General features: G+C 43.3%; 1 protein-coding gene across 1 annotated transcript in view; it reads right to left on the bottom strand.

Moving 5' to 3' along the window:
- LOC117590866 overlaps positions 1–18,771 on the bottom strand; it is a 62,491-nt gene extending 43,720 nt beyond the window's left edge. Inside the window, exons 1-2 of the mRNA XM_034283886.1 lie at positions 18,417–18,771; positions 15,670–16,142 (exon numbers count right to left, since the gene is read on the bottom strand). Coding sequence (XP_034139777.1) covers positions 15,670–16,037 — 368 coding nt within the window. The 5' untranslated portion in view covers positions 16,038–16,142; positions 18,417–18,771. The remainder of the gene's footprint in view (positions 1–15,669; positions 16,143–18,416) is intronic.
- Between the last annotated feature and the right edge of the window lie 278 nt (positions 18,772–19,049).

Below are 19,049 nucleotides of genomic sequence, written 5' to 3'. Positions count from 1 at the left end.
GATTGCTTTTGTGGTCTATCTCTATCTCGCAATATTTCTATGTGCTGTCTGTTGTCTGTTTTTTGTTCTGTTCTGTGTCCTGGGTGACTCTGCCTATTTAAGTACAGTGGAATTATCAACAGCATGCTCATGACTAAGTATTTAATTATTTGTTTTTGTAGCCACAAGTGCGAGTATTTGATTAAACGAATTCCACACGGAAACAAAAAAGACGAGAAGGGACGTGTGAGACGCTTCTTACGCGTCACAACTTGTATACCCGGTGCTTAGTCGTACATCTGCCCCTTGGCGGTTTTTTTTCAAATTATAAATTTGTTCTTCATCTGTCATCTATATCTACATCACTTCTCACACCAACACACTATTTTAGCTTGCCCTAGAGCTACCCTAGAGCCGCACACTACACGAAGCAGAGTGTGAATGTGAGAATGTGAAAAAAACAAAAGAAGCTGCTGGAAGGGGTGGGTTTAGCCACTGCAAATTATTTTCTTCATTCTTTCTATAGTAATGATCCAAACTCAATTCGGCAATTTGATAGGTATGATTTATCTTTTATCTTCAAAACTGTGGATACCGCACATTTTCGCGTTTTGCGGGGGCGGAAGGGGGCGGGGCGAAATTTTGAAATACACTTGAGGCAGTGAGAGCATACGGCCACCTGGATGCAGACGGACAGACGGACGGACAGACAGACATCCCTAAATCCACTCGGCTATTGATGCTGACTAAAAATATATATACTTTGTGGGGTCGGCTTCCTTCTGTGTGTTACATTTTTTCCGGACCAATGCAATATACCCTCTTTACCCTTCGAGTACCGGGTATAAACAAAAACAAAACTGGTTGTTTTGTATGAATATAAAAAACTCATTGTATTGTTATTGGGCATAATCAAATGATCAATTCATAATTAACTTTTCACAATATCCAAATTTTTTACATAAAAACAAAAGAGTTGCATGCAAATTTTCATATAAGTTTTTTATTTTCGACCCACAGACCTTGTACTTGGATCTATTTTGTAGCAATTTTAGATTAATTAATAAAACACCTGATGATTGAGGAACATTTTCTACGTGTTTAATCACAAAGTCCAAAGTACAGTGCAACGTTTTACTATTTTAATTGGTTCATTGGTGCATAACAATCAACTAGCCAATCAAAATATGCCCATAAATATTCAAATAAAATCAAGTAATGCCACAAAGCAGCCACAAATACATGTGTTCATACAAATGTATGCCTTTATGTGAATATATTATGCTAAGCTAAACTCTTTGGGAGAGAGAGACAAAATCTATTTACGTTAGCTGTTGTTCAGACTAGCAGCGCAGTAGCGCTGGCAAGGTGGCATCACAGTTAACAGCACAGCGCACTATGGTCCCAATGACCACTTTTGTTGTCCTATATTAATAACTCGCGAACGAAAAAAGATATTTTGATTTAAATTGTTGATATTAGTTAAGAATAGCAAGGGGCATGTTTTTTGAGAAAATGGGCGTGGCACCGCCTTTTCTCAAGGAAAAATCAGTTGTTATATTTTTTCTGAAAATGTTAGAAGCAATAAAGGATGGGAATATGTTAAGCAGTGCAAGATTCTATAAAAAAAGTCGTAGCGCGAATTAAAACAGCTTAAAAATACAAGATAATTGAATTTTTTGTCCCACAAAGAATTCTCCATTGGAGTTTTTATTATAAAACAATATTACACTGGATATCAAACTCTAGACCTCCAAAATAGCTAGTGACTAATATTATGGCTTAAATGCAATGCGAAATGGCACCCTACTTCACAATTTTCTTCTTCATTGTGTTCCAAACGGCGAAAAAGCACTGAAATTTCTCATTTGAGGTTATGATCTATAAATGCAAATTGTAAGAGTTGTGGTCAAATGTGGCATTTCTGACTATATACATTTGAACAATCATTTATTGCTCTACGAAACAAAATAGGTTTCAGGGTGGGACTAGGTGGCACTCTATTAAAAACACTTTTTCAAAAATTAGTTTTCACTTCGAACTGATACATATTGAAGGCCTCACTTTAACAAACAATTACGAAGACATCGCCAACAACTAATACCGTTCACATTACAAAACACGTAGTAAAAACCCTACTGAATAAAATGCATCCAAAAAATTGTCAGTAGGCTTTTGACTACCTGTTTTGTAATGTGAACAATATCTAGTAGTTGGCGATGCCTTCGTAATTGTATGTTAAAGTGATGCCTTCAATATGTATCAGTTCGTGTTTCAGTTTGATTTCCCTTTACTTTAAGTTTTTAATTACACCAAGTGACATAAAACAGAGCCACAATACATACACACACACACACAAGGCACACACTTGGCGTAGGCCAAGACACAAACACAAATAAATTCAGACATTTGTGTGACTACCCAAAAAAAAACGAGAAGGGACGTGTAAGACGCTTCTTACGCGTCACAACTTTTATACCCGGCACTCAGTACTACATCTGCACCTTAGAAGTGTTTTGTCAAATTTTACATTTCTTCTTCATCTGTCATCAACATCTACAACACTTCTCACACCAACACGCTCCGTTAGCTCGCCGCCCTTCCCTAGACCCACACACTGCAGACTCGCGGCAGAGGCAGAGGCAGCGCCCGCACACAAAAAAAAACCTTTTAAAAGCTGCCGGACGGAGTGGGTTAAAAGTCGGCAGAGGCAAAGGCAGAGGCAGAGGCCGAGTGAAGCAGAAGCGGAGTGTGAATGAGAGAATGTGAAAAGAACAACATCAGCAGCGGGACAGGGTGGGTTTAGCCACTGCAAATTAATTTCTTCATTCTGGCTATAATAATGATCCAATCGGATCTGATAGATATGGCCATTCCCTACGGAATGGCGATTTTAGTTTTCTTTTATATTCAAAATTGTAGATTTGGGAGGTTTCGCCCCAGGAGGCGGGGCTAATTTTTTAAATACACTGGTTTCAGTGGGAGCATACAGCAGTCCGGAGACAACATTTGGTGGCTCTAGCTCTTATAGTCTCTGAGAACTATCCGACAAACAAGACGGACGGACGGACAGACGGACAGACAGACATGGCTCAATCGACTCGGCTATTGATGCTGATCAAGAATATATATGCTTTATGGGGTCGGAAACGTTTCCTTCTGTTCGTTATTCCCCACAAATACAATATACCCTATTTACTCTTCGAGTACCGGGTATAATAAAAACGTTTGTGAGAGAAAATTAAGGAAAAGAAAGAAATTATGGCGCCACTTGGACGCCATTGTTGTCGTGCTAAACTTCTTCTCTCCCCCCAAACACGCATACAGACACACACCCTTCTGGGGGAAGACGGCGTTCATCTTCCTAACATATGTACATATACATGTCTCCTTCTCCTCGCTTATCCTTATACTGCTCGCGAAGGAGTGAAGACAAGACTTGACATTCGAGTCTCTATTTTCTCTAGTTCTCCAAATTATTCTACTCCTATTTCTACCCCTAGGCAGACACAGCAACAGCAACTGAGCAGCGCCAGCCCCTTTTCGCGCTTGTGCCCCCTGCCGTGTGCGTAACCTTTTAATTTATATTTAAATGTCACCCGAGCACCAAATGAGTTCCTTCAAATCATCCTTCATCCTCGTTCGCTTCCCCAACATGCTGCAGCTGGGAGGAGGAGCTGCAATGTGGGCAGCCTAAGGCTGAGACATGGAGTGGCGCGCGTCTGGCCAAGTCAAGACCAAGGGGCCAAAAGTGTGTCTAAACATATCAATCAGTAACCAAAAACAATGGTCTATTCCAGGCTGTTGGACTGGAAGACATATGAACATGAGCGCCCAGTCTATGGAGAAAGCGTTAAGCAGGAAGAGAGAGGGAGAGAGACACTCGAAGGTCCTGGCGGATAGGCGTCTGCATTGCATGTTCATTATACTCACTTGAAGCGCATTTGAGCAGGCTGTTGCATATTTCATGGCGCCTCAAATGCGGCACTTAAGCTGACAACATCTCGAGCAGATGAAACATGAAGAGCGGCTGCATGGGCGGAAGGAGGGACGGACGAACGAACGGAAGGAACGAGCGAAGAGTGACAGAGACATATATCCATTGAAGATACGTAGTGCAGCGTGGCACGGTGCCGTGGAATTGGTGAAATTGATTCAAGCGCGCATTGGAATTGCGATTCCTTTTTTTTTCTTTCCTCCTTTAGCCCAATCTCAGAACAGACCAGCCCAGAACATGCCACGACACTCCGCTGTGCGCTCTCCATTCACCACTCTCCATTCTCAGGGGGCGGCATAGTCCTTAAGCCGGAATTTTTGATTGAACGGAAGATGGGTGGTGAGGGGGAAAACAAACGGAAAATCGAACTGCAAAACGCATTAATAGACTGTACTAACTGACTGTACTATACTGGGACTTTACCTCATTGGAATTAGGTAAGCTCTGTTGCTCGCTGCTCTGCTGCTTTGCTGCGTACACGAAAAAAACCTAAAATTTATGGCCAAGCAAGTGATATCCCGAACGAAGGACGATACTTCTACATGGGATGAACAGGGGTAGAGACAGACAAAGAGATAGAGTTGTGCAGGTATTTGAGCTGACATAAGACCTGTGCTGGAATTGCCCATTGCAAGAGGAGTAAGCGGAGGGGGGAAGCTGTGCTGAACGAGAGTTGAGCTCTGTAGCTGGCTCTAATAATTTCTGCCGTGATGCCATGGAAATTGTGCTGCCATTTTGGTCATCAATTCCAGGCAACATTCCACCTCAGAGGCCAATCATCTGCAGCACAGAAAGTACAGCCAGTCCAGAGGCTCCTGGCAAATATTTCTCTCTCTCTCTCTTTTGAATTGATTGTGTAATCAATGGGAAATTCGAGAAAACAATTAAGCTTTAAATGCCTTCTTAAGTAGCCAGAATTCAGAGAGTTGAAAACGAAATCAATTCGATTACTTGCCAAAATCCTGTTTGCTGTCTAAACAACAAAAGGTTTCCCACAACCTTGCCCCCTTGCACTATGGAGCATTTGACCACTTTTTATGGCTTTAATTAATAACTTCCAAACGAAACAATATTTTTTTATTTCGTTTTTTGATATGAGTTTAATAATGAAAGGAAGGTTATTGAAAAAATGGGCGTAGCACCGCCTTTTCTTCAGGGTAAAATCGAATTTTTATTTTATTTTTAAATTTAATCAAACAAAAAATGATGGGAATATGTAAACAATGCCATATTTTACTTAAAAAGTTGTGCTTGGATTTTTAAAAATGAAAAAGTAGAAAGAAGATAATCGGGTTTTTACATTGACTTCCTTGTATACTGCAAGTAGCTTCTTTTCTTTGAGTTGTGGAATGTGGGACACAATAGCACTGCACGGCAGTGCAGAATACTGGAAATGTCTCAACGTTATTATAATTGTACAATTGAGCACGAATTTAGCCAATCTGCACAGTTGTTTTCAGTTTGTTTCAAGTTTTCCGTGAAAATGTTCAATTTAATCAACAAGCTGTAAAAAAAAGTTCTTCAAAGGGTCTACAAATAACCCGTATCGTTCTCAAGGCTAGTGACAGGTATTAACAATTAAATGCAATGCAAATCGGCATCTTCTTCTGCAATTTTCTTCTTCACTGAGTTTAACATTGCAAAAAATTCAGAATTTCAAACTTTAGATAATACGCAAGAAAAAAAAACATAAATTGGATTAAGTATTAAATTCTCTACAATATCTATGCAGTTTAATGCTTCCGGCGGGAACAGAACACTTTGTAAGTCTATTCAAAGACAAATTTTCGTCACAAATATGGACTTGTTAAGAAACTAGCCATTAAAAATATTATGGGGTAATTTTTTTAATTTCAAACTCACAAACACCTTTTTAATACCTGCCTGAATCGAGAATATTGTAAAAAATTAACTTAAATTGGTCAATTTATCATTTTTTGCACTTTAAACTTCATGAACAAAATCAGTTTTCCGATAACTTTCTATCGTTCGTAGCAAACAGCTGACTTTAACAGCTGTTATCTTAACAGTGGCGGACACTGTTCATTTTTTGGGTACGTAACATTACGGACTGATGTTATTCCTATGTATATCTGTTAAAAAATATTACTTTTTTTACTTTTGACAAATGAGTTTCGGCCAGGAAAAGTGGTCAAATGCCCCATAGTGCCTTGCCACCATTAAGAAAACTTATCAGCAATCTGGTAATAAAAGCAAACTGCAGGAAAAACAAGAGGAAACCCAGAGGAATACGTTAGGAACAAGCGAAATCTAAAAGCAAAAACGAACACGAAAATGAAAACGAGAAGAGAAACTTTTAAGTACGCTATTAATGTTTAATTCGAGTTATTTAAGTTGGGCACTTAATTTAGCAGAGATGCCACTGGAATGCCACTGCCACTGTCTGTGCCACTCACGATATTGTTTTTCCTTTGGCGGGGGATCTGTGGGGATTGCCAGAGTTTGACCACACCTTACCGCCCATCGCAACCATCGCACTATGTGCGTGACCTTTGGCCATTAAATGTTAATCCCAGAATGTAGCAAAGCAAAGCAAAAGGTTCCGCAATGTCAGAGATGTGAAAATAAAACGAGAAGGGACTTGCGAGACGCTTCTTATGCGTCACAACTTTTATACCCGGCACTCAGTACTACATCTGCACCTTAGAAATATTTTGTCAAATTTTAAATTTTTTCTTCAACTGTCATTTACATATACAACACTTCTCAAACCAACACGCTCCTTTAGCTCGCAGCACTTCCCTAGACCCACACACTGCAGACTCGCGGCAGAGGCAGAGGCAGCGCCCACATACAAAAAAAACGAGAAGGGACGTGTGAGACGCTTCTTACGCGTCACAACTTTTATACCCGGCACTCAGTACTACTTCTGCACCTTGGGGGGTCAGGGGGCAACGCCCATGTTCGCGTGAGACCAGCATCCGTTTAGCCAATGAAATTGTCTCATAATCCGGTAATTAATTTCGGCGGAACTGCGACAGAGTCTGAGACCGTTGCGTGGGTGGTCCAAGGGACGGGCTAGCAAATTAAATTAACTTTCAGCGCATCATTGATCATTGAGCATAGGGGCCAAGTCATATGGGGAGTCGTCCTGGTGTCAGGCTGCAACTTAGATGCTGCAACTTAGATGCTGCAGTTGCAGTTCGGATGTTCTTGAATGTTCTTGGCAGCAAAAGGAAAGTGTGGTCTAGCATAAGTCACCTGTCAAATCGTTGGGCACTACCATTGCCACTGCCACTGCCACTGCCAGATCCACCTTGAAGACAACTTACAAACAAACGAGAATATGGCGAGATTTATTGAAATGGGAAGCAGCCAGCATTGACCTCCCGAGATGATAATACTGTTATGGGAAGGGACAGGTGAGGCAGAGAGGCAGCTGGGTCAAAGCAACTGACAGATGAACAGGTGAACAGGCACCACTGAGTGGGTGAGGTCAGTTGCACACACAACCACACACACTGATACACACTAATACACTGTGATATAAAGAGACAAACAAACACTAAGCACACCGAAGGCCAAGCGCAGCGTCAACAACAAGTGGATGGATGGATGTGACTGTAGCGGAAGCGAAAAGCGGAAAACGGAAAACGGAAACGGAAATCGTCAAAGCACTCAGAAAAACATCCAGCCAGAACAAGCAGAGCCAAAGGATGCCGTTCTTCCGGCCACGAAGCTGCAAATACCCTTCACATAATTAATGTTTACTCATAATTTTCAGTACTTACAATAGATTTATGATACACTCTCCAGCAGCCATGTCCTGGCATGGAGTCTTTCCAAATTAAAGACAGAATCACTCAATGGCACAACTTTCGTTGTATTCCAATTTAAATCAATGAGTAGAAAATGGAAATAAATGGACCCACAATCCATGCACTCTACGAGTGCCCCACGGGAGAAGGAAGGGAGGGAGATGCCGTGCTAGCAGCAACTGGGGAAAAATATTAATTTGCCATAGAGGTCATAAATGAAAGGAAAACAACAGTAGCTGAGATGAGTGGAAAACAGCAGCAGTGGCAGCACCAACAGCAGCTGTTGGGGAATCAGTGGCGGAAAATTCTTGAATGCGAACAGGAAGGAAAACATTTGTTGCGCTTTGCTCTCTGGCTCCTTGGGGTCCTGCTCGGGTCCAGGTCCCGGTTCCCCATTGGCAGTTATCGCAGTGGGGGGGGAGGGACTTTGGACTTTCAGGCGCGTGTGCCTTTGAAATGCCAATCGCCAGACCCTGAACTCGCCACCGCCACTGCTGCTACTTGCCACTTGCCTTTGCTACTGCCTTTTGTCCAGCTCTCTGGCTGGTTTCGCTCACGCATCTGGTAGCATAGACACGCTTAACGCACTCCACCCCACTCCACACCCTTCCTCTTCACCTTCCACAGTTTCCCCTAGTGCTGACGCCTAATCGATAGCAATCAATAAATGTTGTGTGACACCGAAAAAAAAAGAACTTTTGCGCACTTCAAAGGGGGAAACTTTACCCCCAAAAACATGCACAGAGAGTAAATCCCCAGAGTGTCCCCCAGCGTGGATGCCAAAGTCGTAGTCCAAGTCGAAGTCAATCAAATAGTCATTCAATCCCTGAACCACATCACATTTCAATCACTCGCAAAATCACATTAAGAGTGAGTCCTTATCCCACGACTTAAGCTGCGAAAAATAGTTGTGCCCCAAAAACAAAAGGGGGAAGACGCTCAGTCTCTCTCTCTCTCTCTCTCTAGCTCTGTCTTTGTTTGTGCCTCTGCCCACTGGACAAATCATTTTTGATTTGGGACTCCCACCTGTCCAACAGCAACAACAGCAAGAACTGGGAGTGGTAGCTAGGTGAGGGGGGAGCTCCATCAAAGCAATCAATGTGAAATGGAGAAGTGAGAGCCAAGTAGACAGACACAAGGCAAACGACTGGCTGATACCCGCTAATTACGATGGCCAAGAAGTGCAATGCAAGTGAATCAAATATATTTACCGAACTTTATGTGTACGGCAGAATTTAGTTCTCGAGGGTTGAGCTGCCATCTACGAGTTCCTAAAACGAATCCAACCCGTGGACTCCGAGGTATCGTAAACGAAAAATGAAAGCGAAAGCGAAAGCGAAAAGCGTGAAACGAAAAAAGAGAAAACTCAGCGACAAAAATTTCAATGGCGATTTATTATCGTTACCATATCTACGTGTGCCTGTGTGCGTGTGCGTGTGCCCGAGTGAAGCGGCAAAAATCGATGATGCGGCGACCAAAATAAAGGCCTATAACAGAATAGCCCAACAAGTATGTGATGGATAGATAGATACATAGAGAGATGGAGAGATAGATAAATAGATAGATGGCTACTGGACAAACGCATAGATTGATTGATACTCTGTCTCTCTCTCCCCACCAGGCAAAAGAAAAGAGGTTTTCCCTTGACATTGCACATTTTTGCCTCGATAAGGTTTCTAGGCAAAGAACAAATTCAAATTGAATTCCAAATCAGCGTTCGGACTGTCTAATGATGATGTTCCTGTGGCTGCTGTTATCCGTTGACGTTGCCACAGAGTGGAGCAACCATCTCCAGTAACCAGATGGCTCCTCGAGCGTACCCAGGGAGGGGGAGGGAAGTGGGGAGCACTGACACAACAGAAGATGGACAAAAAGGCAACTCTTCAAATGGGCGTGCCAGCTGAAAATTACTGGCATAAAAGACACACACAGACAGAAGGAAGGGCTTGGGCATGGGGCGTGGGGCATGGGGCATTGTCCCGTCATGTAATTATTTGCTCAAATCGCACTACGAATTTAAAGTGATTGAGGCCCCAAAAAACTGTTGGTATGCTACGAATTGCTCTTAACGGAATAACAGTATGGAGAGACTACAAGAAGTGGGGAACACCAAGACACAAAAATGTGGCTAAACGGAGAGTGTGGAAGCTGAAGAGATATTGCTTGCTGCTGAGATATATTGAATGTTTCGTTTGGGTTCAGCAATAGAAATAAACTCATTAAAGGATACCAAAAATAAATATCTGCAACGTTTAACGACCCAGGGAAACATTCAAACTCTCTCTACGGATCGCCCGACTGAAACAAGTTTTTGTAAATTTTTAACTTCCATTTAAAGTTCTTCCAAATATCAAGAATGTCTGTCAGAAGACATGGCTGAGTCTTCAGTTTACATCGTTCCGGCCTTTACTCGCATGACAAAAAACGCTGATTTAATTTCAATTTGTCTTTTTTGGGGCCTTTTCTTTGCCCCATACCACTCCCCCCTCCTGTTCACCTTGGCCTTAACGCTGCGTTTTTTCGCCTTTTGCCAATGTCCTTAAGCGGCACACACACATGGCATGTACGAGGATTTGTATGTGTGTGTGTGAAAGTTGGCGTGTGTCCAGTGCAATATGGTATTCCATGTGGCATGCGTGCGACCTCCGTTTGGCAATCCCGTCACGTTTCTGGGTTTTACTTCAAATACCATTTCGGCCAATTGCACCTTCCGCCTCCGTTGAGCTGTCGCTGCTGCTGCCATCTCTATCCTGTGCACTTTGGGCACGCTGTGTGGCTTCCATTGAATGTGACTCACACATTCTCCACACACACAGCTACAGCCACAGTCACAGCCATAGCTATAGCTATAGTTACAGCTTCAGTTAATTTTATTGAAACTGGTTTGGGGCTTGGGTTACCTCTGACCATGTCTTTGAATGTGCCTGAACCTGTTAGCTGGTGCGGCACGACCACGTATTCAAGGACACACTAGCCTAGCCATTGCCCACTGAATCCACTGAATGCCAATGCAGGCAGTCCATAGTACGTTGTACGTTGCCCACTGTCCACCGGTCACTGGTCAGCATGCTCTGGCAGCTGGCCTGGCTGGAATTAGCGACAGTAAATCACTGAACTGGAGTCTGAACTGAACCGTTGCCACAGTCCAAGTACACTAACGCGTTACACTACACTCTGGCAAGGGTAATTTGGCTATGAGAGAGAGCGAGGAGTGGAATCTGCTTTGATTTCTGCTCAAGTCAGAGCCTACTCCCTTCTGGCTGTTGCAAACCCAACACCGAACCGAGGCTACCTCTCACTCTCGCTGCTGTCAGCAGGTATATACTCGCAGTCAAAAATACAGAGTCCGAGACGCAGCCGGAGCCTCACGGTTGATTAGAAATCTCATTCGCATTAGCTGCCCGTTTGGTCAATTGAATCCGATTCGGAAATGAATGCAGATGCGGATGCGGATTCGATTTTGTGAACAGTTGATTGCCAGCAGATTGTACAAGCGTCTCGTGTGCCTCAAAGTTTGTCAGGATATGGCTAGGATTTATGGTAGGCATTGTTCGGGTTTCTGAGATGTGCGCTTATCTGCTCGTCTTTAATGCGTGTTTTGCGGTCATATTTTGTAGTGGAGTAAAGTACGTATACCAGCATGAAAAAGTTTACAAAACGACAACACAACAGCAACAAAAAATCTTTGCAAAAAAGCAACTTCTCAATTTGCAGCAAACACCCAAAGAAAGACACACACAGAGACTCGCGAGCAGGCATCCAAAAGATACGAGTGAGTGCTGAGACACAGATACAAAGATACCAAGTACCAAGAAGGCAACGAAGGCTACGCGACAAACTTTGCCAAAATATGAGATTTGCATAACTAAGAAGCCAGAGTAGGTAGTCAGGGGAGGAGCAGAGAGACAGGGAGAGCAGAAGGAGAGATGCCAGACTGGGAAAGCTTCAAAGAATGGGAAAAAGAGAGAATATGCTGTCTCCTCTCTACTCGTACTTGATGGTGTTTGGGGGTGTGAGTTCTGGTTATCTGTGTGTGTGTGTGTGTGTGACATTCAACAACTTTCGGAGGAAGGCGAGACATTGAATGAATGAACATGAACGAAAGAACGAACGAGTTGAGCTGTTGAGACGTCAATGGAAGTCGACTGTCATTCGACTTTGTACATATTTTATCACTGATTCAATGGATTCAACTTGAATATTCAGTGTCTGGCACAAGCTAACCAGTTACCCAAGCTGTCTGCTTATCTTTTTGTGTCTTGAATCAGTTTTAAATTGCGAGTACCAGATGCAGTGCCAAAAACCCCATCGACTTATCAAATTTCCTGCTGTTCTGGAAAGCTTGATGTGTGTTCTCTACATTCCGTTTTGATTAGCAAAATTCTCTGCAGTTCTTATCTATTGATTAGCACTTCATTTTTAGTTCTCATTCGATGAATTCCACGCCATAATGGAGCTGATTTGCATGGGAATTTCCAACTAAATGAATCAAAATATGCAAAATAGCTTATAACTAATAATTTGGCTGAACAATTTGGCAAAGAGCCCCAGCCCCAGTACCAGGTAATGAGAATGGAGCAGGGCAAAAGGCAATGGAGGCTGACAGCAGGGTATGGAATCTCATCTGGGTCTCCTCTGGGTCTCATCTGGGTCTCCTCTGGGTCTCATCTGGCAGCCAGATCACGTGCCGCTTGCCTGATGCTTCGTTCATTGTCCATTCTAGCAACTACGAGGAGAAGGACCAACAAATAAAGAACGGAAACGAAAGAAAACCCAATCCAACCCAACCCAATCCGTAACGAACCAAACCAAACCGAACCCAGTTGAGGCCCAGTTAATGATATTGTTAATGCAGAAGAGACTTTGGAATGCTCCTCTTGAATAGGGCAACGAATGTAAGGGAAGCCATGAGAATGGGCTGTTAATTATGCTGTCAAATCTCGTGGAAAGTCAGGATATACTCTTGAATACATTCCCTTTCCGGTATCCCTTTTATAAGCAAATTGCTTGCCCTCCCGGCTGTCGGTTGTTCCTTGAAAAATTGATGCTCATAAAGTCAACAAGAACTATATAGGGACACTTGCCCCTGGCCCCGCCCCCGCCCCTGTCACCACCCGCTGGTTACCGAGTGATACCCAAAGCAGCTACTCCATCCCTAGTAACTGGATAATGGTCCATGGTCCTTGACTAACCCTTTGGAACAACTTGTCATTGTTCAACCATTTGTTAGCACAATCATTTGGGGTGGGGTCTGGGGGACAGCTGCAATCTTGGAGCAGCAGCAAGCAGCAGCTGTTGTGTGTATCAACTCATGCATCACCGACAAACTCAAGGAAGGAACTTCAGCACGAGTCCCAGTCAAAGCTGTGCCCCTGCAGGTGCTCCTACTCCCACTCCTACTCCCCGCACATCTGCTCCAGTTTACTGGCGTGCCACTTGTGGCCGCAAGCTTATTTTGAGCTTCAATTAGGCATTTAATCGAAACCAAAACAATCCAACCACAAAATGTCAACTGCAGCATTCAATTGCTGTGGCTGTGGCTGTGCCCAATGATTGAGTGGAGACTTTCAATCATGGGCCAACTTTCAAGCTTCGAGCGATTAAGTTTAAGTAGAAATGCTCTCTCTATCCAATTCTTTCAGATATGCCCGTTGCAGCAGGCAGCAGCCACAAAGTCATACATCAAAAATTGCAAGAGAGAAAAAAATTGACAGAGATCATCAGAGATCTGGGCAATAATTGGGCAATAATACACAAAATGCCTCATAAATATTAAGTAAATCGCATTAAAACTCCCACGAAGATGGTGCACAAAGTTTAAACCTTTCAGCCCCAACAAAAATCTGGATGTACGAGTATCTGGGGGAGTATCTGTGGGGCTGTGACCCACAGCTAAGCCACTTATTTAAGCCAGAATGAATGAAGAGTGCGACAGAGGGGAAAGGGGTGGATGGTGCAGGGACTGAGGGAGTCGGTGGTGTTGGTTGACTAATTGGGTCATAATTAGCTACAAAGTGGGAAGCGTTTCGCAGTCAACGTTGTCAATGTTGCCGCACAAGATGCCGCCTCCAAAGGTAGACAAACCCGACTTATCGCGAATTCTCCTGAGTATCTATTAGTGTTGTAACTTTCTCGCTCTCTCTCTCCCCTTCTTTCTGGATGTGTGTGTGAGAGAGTTGCTCAAAAGCAGAGAAAAGTCGATGCCGCAGAAAGGCTTTCGCCTGAATTTTCACTTTGCCTTCACTGCCTCTTCTCCATAATTGCTGGGTAGCATAATTAGCTGGGCTTAAAACCAAGTGTCATGTGGCAAGTGGCAAGTGCGTGCTGTCAGTGTCTTCTGTGCTGCCGTTGGTAAAATATTTGTTAATCGCAGCTATAAATAGGTCTGATAAGCAGAAGGGAGAGGAGGAGATCCACTTCAATAACACAATATGTTTGCGGCAAACACACTTTGAGTTCAAAAGGTTTCATCGGTTGGCAATGAATTAAAATCTCAAGAGGTCGGAGTAGCCACCACCCCTTGGAGTCATGGAATGAAATATAGAATTAAAATGTCTTCTGATACTATCAACTTAAATTCCAACCTCACAGATGGGTAAATCCTTTTTTTTTGGTTTTGATCTGTCTTAAGTCTTTTCCCACTTTTCGAATTTTTGGTCTAATCATACATGGAATAAATGTGCAGAAATAATGGCATACAAACATCTTTTGATATTCCCAACTAAAGGTCCATCTTCAGATATAATAATAATTGCTGATCAAATTCAATATATATAGTATTAAATCTTGCGTATGTACAATTAATAAATGGAACAAATAATTTGATATCTTATGAAATCGCACATCATGGTTCAATTAGGAATATTGATTAAAGAGATTAAACATAAAAATATATATTTAGATATATGTATATATTTTATATAATTATAGATACATTTATGGCTATATATTTAGGTTATATTGATAGTATAACATTATTTAAGCATATATGTAATAGTAATTGTGTAGTTTCTTATCGAATATTACAACACCGATGCGAGGTTTGGGGGTATACAAGCTATCAGAGGATAAGAGGATCAGTTGTTAGAACACGACTACGAGAGTAGATTTTTAGTTTGGGTGTATTTCAGAAGAGAATACGTAGATAGATGGATAAGTAGGTAGATACACAGAGTATACATACTATAGGGAAATGGGAGCATTGAAAATAAAAGTACGAGTACGAGTAGTTCCATAGCACATCAATAAATCACTATACTTCTCAATGCGAAATAAGTAAGCGTCATTGAGTCTTAAATATTCAAGTTCCGCCAAGAAGGAAAGGAAAACGAGTACAGTTATGATTACAAAAGATATGTACGTAAGAGGAGTGTTGGTGGGAAGAAGGGGTACAAACATAAATATGTATGTACGAGTATACATGTAGATAGTAGTATCTTAAAGATGAGTTACACCAGGAACCCAGTGCGTAGCTGCGTCAAGGGTGGCTGCATGGGTGCCTGGTGGCGGCTCGGGGGAAGATGGAAGACTGCTTGGTTGGATGGATGGTTGGATGATTTGGTTATGCTCCAAACACACACCCACACCCACACACACACACACTCACACACACACACACATATACATACACATGCTATGGTAATAGTAATAAGGCTGATTTAATTTTGGGCCTAACCAGGTCGGGTCAGACTAGGCCACGCCAGCCACCTTCGGCAGGGGCTCTCCTGGCTCTCTTGGCTCTCTCTCTTGTTCTTTGACATCGCATGCCCAATTAGCTAATGGATATTGACAGGGACATACGGAACACACGGGAACATACGGGAACACACATAGCGGGCGGCGGAGGGGACACATAGCGGGAAAGGGGGCGGGGGCTGTAAGGTTGTTGATACCCACATGGGTCGACTGACTCACCTGTCGCCTTGCGATTCCCTGTCGCGATCCTCCACATCACCACCTGGCAGCACCACCAAGGATGGAGGTGCAACAGCCACTCCTACCTCGGTACCCGCGGCTCCTCCCTCGGCTACTGAGGCTCCTCCATGAGCACCTGCGGCTCCATTAAGGCCGCCTACGACTTCTCCGTCAGCTGCTGCGGCTGCACCGCCATAGGCTCCTGCGGCTTCATAGGCGTCTGGGCCTCCTTCGCCTCCTTCGGCTCCTCCGGTGGCTCCAGCGGCCCCATCACCGACGCTGTAGCTGCAGCTGGCCCCCTGTTCATCCCTGTGGAGGGTCACGGCCACAGAAGTAACGATTTTCTTCTCCAGTTGCTTGTCCGACATCCTTCTACTCAAATCCAATTACTTGGTTTCGGCTTTGTCCTTAAGAGTTCCTTGGCAAATTCGCAATTCGCAGTTGGCAATTCGCTTTTACGGATGAGTTCCTGCCTGCCCAGGACGCATATAGATTGACAGGACAGGACAGAGATGAGTTGAGTTGAGATTAGAACAGTCGAAAACAGTTTCCAAAATATTTGTAGTAATTGTTTTTTAATGTACATTAAACACAGCCATTTCTTGTGAACCAAAAAGAAAACGAGGGAAAAAACAACAACAGTATGGCAAAACGAAGCGAAGGGAAAGGAAAACGAAAGGAAAGGAAAAACAAGCTCAAATTTAATGTAAATTAATTTACCGTGTGGCTGGTGGCAAGCGGCTTAGTGCCTGCCCCCTCCAGGCTCGGCTCTCCTCTCAGTAAGCCGCAATATTTGGGTGGCTATCACAGGTGGGAGAGGAGGTAAAGGACCCTTTAAGGGTCTCCCCAAGTATCGCATGTGGAAAAAACCAGCTCGATTTTCGTTTTTGTTTTGGGGTTTTGGGTTTTTAACAAGTTGGAACTCATTTATACAATAAGTATTTACGTATATTTATTCTCACTGGAGTTACTCTTTAATTGGGTGTGAAATCAGAGTATGAAATACACAAATGGGCAGCAGTGTCTGCTTTTTAATGGAATCAGAGTGCAAAACGTTGTTCGAACTGCAACATTTCCATCAAAGTCAACAGTTTGGCCAGTTTTCCATTAAATATAATTAAGCTTAAATTGTATTTTTTTACTGGATTTATCGAAAAAAATCAGTATGTACTTTGCCTAGCCAATAAAATACATTATGAAATGCGCTGCTAGCGGCTGCAATTAATGTGCAGAGAGCCAACCATAAAAATTACACCTATTGGCCAGAATGCCAGCCTTGGCCAAGTGCTTAGCTGCTGTCGAGGGCGAGGCTTAAAGTCTCCCCATCATCATCAGAACGTAACATCACCGACAATGGATCAATTGCAGGAGATTAGCGCCGTCAACTCCAAATGCAAGTAATTAAAAAATAATATAATTTTAATGGCCAGTCAGTCGCGTCGGACGAACTCGGAATCGCAAATCATCATTCACGATTCTGTGCCTGGATGCGGGGGGCCAGGGCCAGAACAGGCTGATACTGGCAGCGATTAGATAAGAGTGTGGAAATCATTTAGTCATGGTCGCAAATGAACTACTTTTTGGGCGTAATTGCCCATAACAATGCCAGCCAGTCAGTCAGCCAGCCAGCCGTTAGCCGATAAATAGGCAACACTTGATGGAAATTTTGGCCGACTGTCTACTCTCCCCCCCAGAGTACACTCGAGTGGTCCCCTGACCACAGACACTGACATAGATATGTACTATGTATGTACATATGTAGAGATGTGGTGGCTTGGTGGCCATCCGACGGGGGTCCACAAAATATAAATGAAAATTTTCACAGCATTTGCATATGAATGATTCACACGGGCCATGCATAAAAAGAATTTTTCGCGGGTTGGTGGGAAGGGGACTGTGGCGTTGTGTTGCCCTATAATAGATAAAGAATAAACCGAGTCCATTCTCCTTCCTGTAGTGCCAAAAAAGGTGATATGGCCACGGCAAGGAAGCTGCCAAAACAAAGGGGGAAACAGAAAGAGAACAGAAAGGAGCAGCATCAGCAGCAGGAGCAGCCATGTCACTCTTTAATCGCACTGTGGAAACGCTAGGTGACCCCCACCAAAAACATTGTCGCCATAACCACAGTACCGTCCCTAAACTACCACCCAACCCCACACAACACATGCACATAAAATATGAAAAGGCAACGAAAATTAACTCGAAATAAAAAAGGGAAAACCAGAAAAAAACGATAACGAAAACAGAAACAGAAACAGAAACGAGTGAATAAGGAGGACCAAGAAAGGCGAGAACTGAACCCGAATCTGAACTGAAACCGAACCGAAATGAAAAGACATTTTCTGCTTAGGTCGACATAAGCGGGAATCGCTTTAAAAGCACAACAAAAAAGCACAGAGGATGGCTTTATAATATATACGTATATAAGGAAGGGGACGACGACTCGACGGACTGGTGCTGGAGCCCCAAAAGCCACCAAGAGATACCTGACCTCTGGCTAGACCCTGTGCTGCTCCCCAGTTTCAGTCTCAGTCTCAGTCCTAGTCCCTTTCATTCCCATTCCACGTTCTTAAACTTTGATTGTTATTTTTTCTTTCTCTCTTTTTTCTTCTTGTATTTTGTTATGTTTTTTGTTGTTGTTGTATCAAAAACCATAAAGTTTTCTCAGCACGACACGCACATTTAAACAATAAAAAAATATGCCACAAAAAAAAATTGATATTGTTGTAGAGAGCATGATTTCAAACCTTTAATACGGTGGATATGTTTGGGCACTTGTCAATTATCTTCGATCTTTGATCTTGGATCGTCGTTCGTCGCGATTTCTACGTTCGTGGTTGTATCTCTGATATTGTTGATTTTGGTTGTTGGCTGTTGTTTTGTTGAATGTTGCTGGTGTTGGTGTTGCTTTTGCTGTTGCTGTTGTTGCTGTTGTTGTCGCTGGTTGTTGGGACTTTGATTCTGAACTTAGAACCCTGATGGCTTGCTTGGTTGCTGATGATATTGTTTCCTCACTGGGTGCTGTTCGGTTTACTGCAAACGTAACCGACAAGTGCTGAACAGGAACTGAAGTCTCTGGGCTAAAGGACACTCTATTTTAAGTCAGCCACGGCTTGGGCTTTACCTACCGACTGTTGCTTCCCCGCCTGTCGCGTCGCTTGCCAGCTGTTGAGTCGCCTCTCCGAACTGTTAGCTGCTGCTGCTGCTTCTGCTGCCTGTCCGCTGCCGCTGTTCTTGTTGTTGGCGCTCGCTCGCACTGCTGTCGTCGCTCCGAAAGCTTTTCGGAGAAAGCTCTGTTACCCTGTTACGCCTCTCTGTTAGTGACGCTCTTGCTGATGGGCCTTGAGCTTCATCCTCAATGCTTTTGTGAATGTGGAAGG

Source organism: Drosophila guanche, unplaced genomic scaffold, assembly GCF_900245975.1.
Source record: "Drosophila guanche unplaced genomic scaffold, DGUA_6, whole genome shotgun sequence".
Classification (NCBI taxonomy): Eukaryota; Metazoa; Arthropoda; class Insecta; order Diptera; family Drosophilidae; genus Drosophila; species Drosophila guanche.
This window is presented reverse-complemented; position numbering and strand designations above follow the sequence as displayed.